The 10344-nt window shown below is 34.0% G+C and overlaps 1 protein-coding gene across 1 annotated transcript in view; it reads left to right on the forward strand.

The window, feature by feature from the left end:
- The window catches only part of LOC117176117 (E3 ubiquitin-protein ligase MYCBP2), a 608404-nt gene that overhangs the window by 11290 nt on the left and 586770 nt on the right, over positions 1-10344 (forward strand). Inside the window, exons 8-13 of the mRNA XM_033366175.1 lie at positions 1830-2250; positions 2322-2711; positions 5457-5613; positions 5813-5970; positions 6187-6321; positions 6426-6626. Coding sequence (XP_033222066.1) covers positions 1830-2250; positions 2322-2711; positions 5457-5613; positions 5813-5970; positions 6187-6321; positions 6426-6626 — 1462 coding nt within the window. The remainder of the gene's footprint in view (positions 1-1829; positions 2251-2321; positions 2712-5456; positions 5614-5812; positions 5971-6186; positions 6322-6425; positions 6627-10344) is intronic.

Below are 10344 nucleotides of genomic sequence, written 5' to 3' on the forward strand. Positions count from 1 at the left end.
CCCCCCCCCCCCAAATGGAATTATCGAGAAGTACTTAAATAATAAATGAGGCATTGATCATTAGTATTAAATAAGAATTGTAACTTTTTCCTAAAGAGAAAGACAAAACTAAAACTCTAAATAGCTACTGTAAAATAAACAATTTTAACTTGTAGTATTTTTTTCTGAAGTATGCCTACAAGCCTCCATCAAGGTTTACATACATCAATAATAGATCTATTTTTGTTGATTCTATAAATCGTTTTAAAAATAGGCGACTTCAGAGATTGATTGTACGCATTGTACAGATTAAAACTTTATTTTAATGTTGCCTAGTAAAGTTTTGTTAGTTATAAAGAATAAAAAGTGCATTCGTATAAAACTCAGCTTTTGAATTTTGGTTATCTTGTATAAAAAAACTCGTGAAAAACTTGAGTGGTAAAAGTTGGTGGTGATTTGTGCTGTTGGTCATGTTATTGTATATCATCCTAACAAGATTAATTAATGCAAATTTTTCATTAATACAATACATTCTTCGTAATTCAGAATGATTTTTGTAAGAATTTGCGTTGGGGGAGGGGGGGGGGCTGTTATTATTTTATTATAAGCTTAGCGAAGAATTGTTTCTCTTAATATTATTTTCCCTCTGTTTCTTTCTCTTTTTCTAAAATCAAAAAACAAATTTAAATTAATTTGCAAATTACAATTTTAATAAAAAGTTAAAGCGAATAAGTTTGTATTTGATAAACGTTGTTGAAATATAGCCATTCATAATTAAAAAAGATAAAAATTTTGTTCCAACCCCTCCAGGGATTTTGATTTTGTTTATTGTACAATCAAAATACACTAGGAAACCTTTTTAAATGGTAAAACCTCAGGAGATTTTCGCTTAAATTAAAGAAATATTTTCACAATTGATTCTTGAAGTAACAATTTCAAATATTCTTCATAATTAGTGTTAACTACAAAAAAATTGAATGTGATTTTCTTCTTGACAATTGAAAAATAGTTGGTGAGAAAGAATGAAACAAAAACAAACTTTTTATTATCAATTTAATGGATACTTAATAAATAGCTTGCGAGAGTCGGGGGCAGATTAAACATGACCTAATACGTGGACGTTCCTAAATTTTTAATAAGTCAAATGCTTTACTTTAATATAGTTTTACAATTTCATTGATTTTATCTTTTTTTGAATGTATGCCATTCCAACGAGATGTCTAGCAACCATGAATACTTTGCAATATGGAAATCTCCTTGAATTTTAGGAATTCTTCTACTCATTGCTTGTAAAACATTTATTTTATTGAGATACGAAGAGTAATTTAAATGTTTTAGTGGATCGTAAAAGGAACTTTTTGTTTAGAACATGACGTCTTGCTGTTGAAATGTTAAAAAAAAAGATATAATTTATCTTTTGCTCATTATAGCTTAATATTTTAAAATATTTTCTGAAATTAAATAAGTGTTATTGAACCAAAAAGATTGTAAATCTCTTGTTTATAGAATATATAATTTTATAGGCCTCATAGAAGTCACTTTTTTAAAGAAAGTTTTGTACATGAATTTATGAAGAAGAACGGCTGGTTAATAAGCTCAGTTTTTAATTTCTTCTCCACTTAAATTAGTAGAAATACATTTTTAAATCAGATTTATGGTCACAAAAATATTAAGAATTTGTCTCGGAATTTGTTTATTTATGCTCCTGTTTTCATTAAAAAAATTTGACAATAAACAAAAGCAATGGCTTTTTTTACAGGTAGGAAACTGTTGTTTCATTATTTGATGTATATTGTATAGAAAAGTCGACCTGGAGAAACTTGATTTATTCACAATATTAATATTTGCAGGAGGGTTTCGTTGTTCGTACTATAAATACGTTGAGCAACCCAGTTACCGTAACGTCAGAACTGCCATTGAAATTAGCAAGAAAATGCGTGGACGTATTTGGCTATGCTCTTTTCAACGAAGAACAAGGTGTCCATATTTTGAATCCGGGTTACGACGATGAAATCGTGACTGTCGCAGCTGGAAAAGAATTTGGTTTGCTCAAAACCATTTCCGGCAAGTTGTTGTACACGGGAAAAGGAAGTTGTGTCGGGATGAAAAGCAATACCAGACCTAATAGATGGTTAGAAGTGGCAATTGGAAAGGGTCCTAGGGTAATCGATTTCGCGGTAGGTCACGACGGACACCATGCTATCTTAGTTCTTGAGGATGGTTCTGTTCTTTTTGCTGGAACCGCCAAACGCGGAGAGGACGGCGACAGTAGTAAGTATCTTGACACTGAAAAATATGTAGGCATCTGGAAAGAAGAGCGCCTCATTGTGATTATCTTGCAGGTAAAGTGCGGCGTCAACCAAAGCCAATGAAGCCAAAGAAAATGCTCAAAGTAGACGGCCAGGTTATTGTAGAAGCTGCATGCAACAATGGAACCACTGCTCTTGTGACGAAAGAAGGTTCCTTGCTGATGTTTGGCAAAGACACCTTACACAGTGATGGCTTAACAGGTCTTGTTACTGATCTTAGAGACGTTTTCATAGCGCACGTTTCGTTGGGAAAAGCACATGCAGCAGTACTGACGAATAAGGGTCACTTGTATACATTTGGCATTAATAATAAAGGACAATGTGGTCGAGATTTCACGGCTGTTCATACTGTTAGCAAAGAAATTACTGTGATGGCTATGGAAACTGGCGCGGGCGAAGATGAATTGATCGTAGCCGAAGAAGGTAAGAACCTCTTTTAAAATTGGCAATTCAGTAATTCAATACGACATATTGATCTGTTGTTATCAGAATCGGCGGAGCCTTTTTTCTATAGATGGAGACAGGAGAAGAAACTTATAGCATTGAATGACACACTTTGTACAGAGTATAATAATATTATTCTAAATAAAAACTGTGCATGAATAATAAATTAAGAATAAATAGTAAATAATAATTAATAGTGAATACAGGTATAAAATTCATATTGCCAAATATTTCAGTAATTTCACAAATATTACTAAATATTCAAAAAATATATTTCAAAAATTTCGCGAAGATTAAAAAAAATTTCAGAATGATTTGACAAAGATTTTCCAAAGATTTCACAAAGATTTAACAGTTTTCAAATATTTCGTAAAGATTTCGTATAGATTAAAAAGATTTTACAATGACTTGAATTATTTTCCAAATATTTCAATAATTTCAGAAATATTACCAAATATTATAAAAATATTTGTATTATTTTTCAGATTTCTAGATACTGAAAAAATTATTAAAATTTAAAAATTAATTAATTAAATCTCCAATTAATATTATTTTATTATTCTGTTTCAGAATATTTTTATAAAGATTTCACAAAAACTTTAATGATTTCTCAAAGACTTCGAATATTTAGCAAAGATTTCGGATAGATTTGAAATATTTCACAGACTTCAATTATTTCATAAAAAAATTCCGATAGTTTTCAGAGATTGCACAAAGATTCCAATGATTTCACAGCGATAAATATAATTTCACAAATACAGTGAAACTTTTCTGTAGCGCCGATTTTGGGGCTGATGGTGGGTGGGAACTAACTTATTATAGCCCGCTCCGCTTTTGTTTTAGAGTGCTCGCCTGAGTGACAACTGCAGATCCCGCCCAGCTCCTGTTACACCTACCTGCGGCGCGGCGTCAATTCTCGGAAGGGCTATAGAAGGGAGGGCTGTTGAAGGGTTTCACTGTATTACCAAATATTTCAGGAATATTTCAAAGATTTCAGAGAGATTTCCATGATTTCCCAAAGATTTCAAATATTTCGAAAAGATTTCGGATAGATTTAAAAGGTTTTATAAAGACATTAATGATTTCCCAAAGATTTCAATAATTTCCCAAATATCACCTAATATATCAAAAATATTTCCAAATTTTCAAAGGTTTCTTCGCAAAGGTTTCATCGAATTTCAGAGAAATTTTAATTATTTTGTAAATATTTCGAATAGATGTAAAAGATTTCACAAAGATTTCAATCATTTCAAAAATATTTATAAAATATTAGAAATATTTCGGATAGATTTGAAAGATTTCACGCATTTCAATGATTTCTCAAAGACTTTCAAATATTTTTAAAAAATTTCAAATATTCGACAAAGATTTCAACGATTTCTTAAAGATTTAAAAGATTTTACAAATATTTATAATATTTGGCAAAGATTTCGGATATATTAAGAAGATTTCACATACGTAAAATCTCTCACAGCATGATATATCGGCGGGATATCCCATTTATCTCCCAGGATATCCTGGGCATATCCCAGAAGATCCCAGGGATATCGTAAATAATATCGTACAGGGTGGAAATCTCGATATCCCTGGAAAGCCCCAAAGATATCTCAGAATATCCTCAGGATATTCCATTAATGTCCCAATTTTAAATGCCAAGGATGTTCCCAAGATATCCCAATTCTATAAATTAGTATATTACTGGAAATTCAGATATATCTACTAACCAATTATATTTACATTCAATCGTATAAATAAAATAAGAGATCATTTAACAATATTAGTTACTTTTCCGAAGATTTTAAACAAAGTAAAACATTATAAAATACAATAATGGTAAAGTCCCCTCTTAAGTCACTTTCAGGTAAATTCCATCATAGCTGTCAGTGTGCCAAAACTGTTGCGCAGTAATAAGCGACACTTTAACAAAAGTTAACAATTTCTTAAATATTCCTGCTAAATTATAATTAATTGTCATTTATATTATACAAACCAACGCAGTACATGTTAGTTTTTTATTTTATTTTATCAAAAAAACTGATTTTGCCGTTGAAATGTGTGATCTATAAACTGCGCATTGTAGACTTTACAGATACAATAACAGCCAAATGTAGAATTTTTAGAAAGTGACTTGTTTTTTATTTTAAGTAGGCTGTTATGAAAATTATTCGCGGTAATAATTTTTTACTAATTATACTGAGATAGGATTTTGAAAGAAGCCGAATATTCAAAATTTGCATAAAGTGGTTTTATGTCAAACAGATGTTTTTGGATCTTGATGTTTTCAAGCATTCTACATATTTTAGTAAATGTGCATTTCAGAAATATTCGATTTCATTGCCAAAATTGTGTACGTTCCACACACGACATTGAGTGGATATCGTACGAGGGGAAAATCTCGATATCCTTGGAATATGCCAAGGATATCCAGGGAGATTCTTGTGACATTTTTGAGGATATCCCATATCCTTCCGAGATATCCTAGGTATATGCCAAGGATATAATTTTATTGTGATAGTTTACAAAGATTTCAGGTAGATTTTTGGAAAAATTCAAATAATCTGATGAATTTAATCATTCGATTTCAGAGGGGTGCAAATCACTAGTTTGCTTCTCCAAGGGCGATTTCTGAGGGGGGAATTTCCTTTGTGCTCCCCAGGGCTCCGTCGCCTCTAGTTGTTATACATATTTGATAGTAAGTGCTAATATTTGGCTTGAATTCTTTAGATACAGGAGAAGAATGGGAAGAAGCGAGAGGTATGTGTCCTCCTGGGCAACACCAGTGGAGGCATCGCGTTTGTATGGTGTGCACAGTGTGTCGGGAATGTACAGGTTATAGCATATCATGTCTCAGTAGTATACGACCCGATCGGAATCCTGGACAGTGAGTACATTTCTACAATCTTTATATTTATTTGCATTAGAATTATGCCTAATATTTAAAATTACTTTTTCTATATTTTCCATCCTTTTCGTGAAAAAAAGACTATTTTCCCTTTTTGAGCTCCTTTTGCGTTGTCATCCCTGCAACTTTTATCCGGTTCTGACGACTTTGACTGACGTTCTAATGTTTCCTTTTGCAGAGAATGTGGCTGCGGGGAAGGAGACTCTGGTTGTGCAGAATGCGGATGCTGTCGTATATGTGCGCGGGAAAATTGCGACAATGGAGGGGAAATGGCAGTGTTGGGTCCTTCAGGAGGTGGTGATTTGGGAAAAATTCGATTGGACATGATTTTTGAAGGTAGTCATCTACCAGCACCATAAGCTGGCAGAGTTCATCAAACACGATAGTAACTTTGAATTATGTCTGTCCGCGTGTGTTTTGGTTTGTTTATAATTCATATACGTTTTAATCCCTGGTCTACTTTCACTAAATTGAGTCAAACGCTGGCTAGGATCTGGTAGGTGCCTTCCTCTAGGTCAGATGTACTTGACCCTTCTTTCTTTGTACCTGCAGGAAAAGCCGGTTCTAATATTCGAGAATATATTCGGAAACGATTGGAGGAAAGGAAACAGCGACAGAGAACAAAATCTGGGCCCAGTGCGGGAAAATATGGAGTGAAATTGAAAGGACCCAGCAATCAAAGAGCAGGTGCGTTTTATTGAACCGGAAATTTGTATGCGGATCCTTTTTGACATTTTTAGGTTTCCTTCAATTAAATCTGTAATGCAAATCAATTAATGAATATTTTTCAGCTGGACCTAGCGTAATTATTCAAAAAATTGCTTCAGCCAAAATTCCTTTGGCAATCAATAATCTTGTAGCAGAGGAAGGTGTCGGTGGCAGCGACGCAGAGAGAGGCGATGCTGCAAGGATAGCCAGCATACCACCCGCAAGAGTTCCTGTTCCTGGAGATAGTCCCGTTGTTCAAGTGTCCTGTGGATTACATCATACAGGTTTGCTGGATTTTTTCTTATTCAGGAGGCTCTGGTCGTACCTCGGCTAGAAGGGGCTGTACTTAAATTACATAATGGTTTATAGGCCCTCTCTAAGACCCCCCTCCCTCTTGTAACAAGCCGTAAGAAAATATTTCTACACGCCCTTCTATCATTGTACGTAATTTTTAGTTTCCAGAAATGTTTTGCCAGTTATTGCTAGTAGAATTAGGCAGGGTGCCCGAGAACTTCATTTTCAAAACACACTGATTTTTCCTTGACTAATTTTTCATTTTCCTTGACCCTTAATGTTTAAATATCAGCATTTAATCTTGCATTTTTTAAACATAGAATATTTTATAAACGGAATACAAAAGTATTGTAGATACAAATTTAAAAAGTTTAAATTTATTCATTTATTTTAAACAAAAATATGTTTCTTCTACTATAAAAGATGGCTTTTTAACAAAAGACTTGAATTTTCAACCTAAAAAGATGAATTCTGTACAAAAAAAGTGTTATAGTTTATATTTCGATCAAGAAAGATGAAATTTATATGAAAAAAGAAAGAATTTTAAAACAAAAATAAGACTCATTTTTTCAACAAATAAACATTTTTTCCTCAAGAAAGAAATAAAATTTTATCTAAGTTGTTGAAGCTTCAAGCCAAAAAACAAATTTTCCCTACAAAATTGAATTGTAAAACTAAAAATATGACATTTCAGCATCATCATCACAGTGTAGTTTAACTTTGACCCAATCAGTTGAATTTTCAATTTAAAAAGATTAATTTTCAACATAGTAGTTCAGTTTTTAATCAAAGAAATTAATTTCCAACTAAAAATACAAATCTTGAAAACAAAAAAACGATTTCTCAACAAAGTGATTCACCAAATTTTTCAAACAAAATATTTGAATAAAGAATTTTGAACCAAATAGTTGAATTTTCATAAAAAAAAAAGAAATTTCTACTGAAACAGATGATTTTTTAAATCAGATTTCATTTGTATGTATTTAATCTCTCCCTTTTACGAGTTTGAGGGCCTCCGTTCCCTGTACATATATTTACAATTCCATCCTTAGCTTAACTTAACTACTACTTATATTCTGCTCTTTCGTATTACGTAGTATAAGCAATAGTAACATTGATTCTAAAAATGAGCGATCTTCCAGGGGTTCCATTTCCTTTTACCATAAAAATGCATTTTCCACGATATTGAAAACAATTTTTGCTTTTTACTGTTCTTTTTGAGAATTACTCGTTTGGCTCTGCCTTACTCCCTTGTTCTCCCTGACTCCATTTCGTATCCACATACTCTACATAAATTCTCCTCTTCATCCATCCAATACCTACATGCTCTCACTCCTTCTTCCATTCTAAACCGTACAAACCTACTCCATTTTTCTTCCTTTTTTATTTTTTGCAGATACTTTGGTTCCATCAACCCTTTGACTATCATATACCATCTATTGTACCTCGAATCTATAATCTTTCTCCATCTCTTTTCTCCTTGTTTTACTAATAGCTATAACTCTTAAGTCCTGCCACTCTATAACCTCTTCTCGTATATTACAAACCTTTCTAATTTTCTCCTTTCTTCCTCTCATTTTGAATATCCTTAATAATTGCCTCTCGCCTCATTGTTCCGAATTTCCTCCAAACATTCTTGTGTTATTCTGCTTTCCTCTCCCCTTTTTAGCTTCTTTTCAAACCTCCAAGCTCTCTGAATTTGTTTAGTAATCATTTTTTCCCTCCCTAATTCTTCCCTTAACATGTATCTTGGGCAACTTCAGCCAACCCCCATTACGCACTTCAGAAATCGCTCATGCATGCTCTCTACTTTCTTATGTTCCTTCTAACGCCAGATCTCCACACCATAACACAACACCGCCCAGACCAACGCATTAAACAACCAGACCTTCATCCTTCAATCGTCCTTGAACCTTCTCTTTCCTATACCCCATAATTGGGTCATCACTTTACTTGCGCATTCAATTATTTTCCTCACCTGCATCTCGTTCCCCCCTTCTGCCTCAAACCAAAAACCTAGGTAACAGAACTCCTTCACAACTTCCACTTTTTGTCCGTTCATCTTCCAAACGTAATTTATTTTGCTTTTTCTATTTCTGAAGCCCATCACCTTTGTCTTATCTACGTTCGCCGTCAAATCTTTTATTCTCACATACTCTTTGAAGATTCTTATCATTAGGTTCATCCCCTTCTCATCTCATTTAGCTTCTCCTCTCCGTCTGTCAGCAGCGTATTAAATAGTAACGGACTCAACGGGCACCTTTGCCTTAGACCTCTTCCTGTCCAGAAAACCTGCCCATCCCTTTCCTAAATTCCGTCTGATTGTGTGGGATACTTTATTTTTGTTCTACCTGAGTCTCCAAACTTTTTCTTAAGCTACCAGTCCTGTCATTCACTCTTCCGGCCACCCTTCCCCTTTTCAGACCTTGTCGCAGATCTTCCAAATCCCATCCTTAGCCCCTTCTCCTCCATACTTCATCGATTCGTTCACCATCCCATCTTCTCCTATTGCCTTGTTTCTTTTTAGCATATTTATTGCCTCATACACTTCTTCTCTTGTTATCTTGTTCCCTTTCTCCATTTCTCCTTGGACCATCCTACTCTTTTCCACTTTGATCTTATTTTGTTCTCTCCCTAATAGACCCTTGAAATAATCCGTCCATTCCTCCAGTTCTATTTCCTTATTAACGCCCTTCCTTTTTCCTCTATCCCTATTTATTACATTCCACACACTACCTTCTTTAATCGATTTTTCTACTTCTGCTTTATACTCCTCTTTCCCCCTTGTCTTTTTCTTTCCAGCATATTCTTGTATTCTTCTTTCCTCCTGTTATACTCCTTCTCCATTCCTCCTTTTCTCCATTTTCTTACACACTCTTTCATTATCTGTTTACTCTCCCAGTATTCCTCATCCCACCAGCCTCTCTTTCCCCCTACTCTTACTTCTTTTGTACCCAGCTCATCCTTTATCTTCTCAATCGACCCCTTCAACCTTTTAATTAACGATTCTACTATCTCCTCTTTTTCATGCTTAAACTTCTACTTTTCCATCTTTTGTTTAAAATTTTGTAATTTATCTACACCTCAAACTCCCATTTTCGTGTTTCTTTCACCCCCTTTATTCGTTCTCCTCCTGCAGCGCTTACTGACGCCTCTTTTTAGTGTAACTATGACCGGGAAGTACTCGGACCCTATCTCATTTCCTGCCTTTATACTCCCTATCATATGCCGCATTTTTTCTTCAGCCAATATGTAGCCTTTTACAGTTGCGATTATATATGAACCATCCTGTTTCTCCTACCACGTCTAGTAATTTCTTCCCCTCCCTGTCCGTCGCTCTATATCTGGAGTTCCTTATATATGCCCCCTTTTCTCCATCCCATACCCCTCCTCCTTGTTCGCCAGTCCATGCATTTAAGTCCCCTCCAACAAGAGGAATTTTTTTCAACCAAAAAGGATACATTTTTAACAAAATAGTTGAAATTTGTACCAAATAGTACAGGTAGAAAAGATTGCAGTTTATTTTTCGACACCTACATTAAAATTTTAAACAAAAAGTACATTTTTTACGAAAATGTTAAAGATTTAAATTTTCAACCAAACAGTTGCATTTTTGTCCAAGAAAAATGAGAAAGTTTTTGCGAATTTGCAAAAATTACGAACATAAGCCAAGGGCACCCTCTCCTCTGCCGTAACAAATTTGAACAA

The sequence above is a fragment of the Belonocnema kinseyi genome, chromosome 7, assembly GCF_010883055.1.
Source record: "Belonocnema kinseyi isolate 2016_QV_RU_SX_M_011 chromosome 7, B_treatae_v1, whole genome shotgun sequence".
NCBI lineage: Eukaryota > Metazoa > Arthropoda > Insecta > Hymenoptera > Cynipidae > Belonocnema > Belonocnema kinseyi.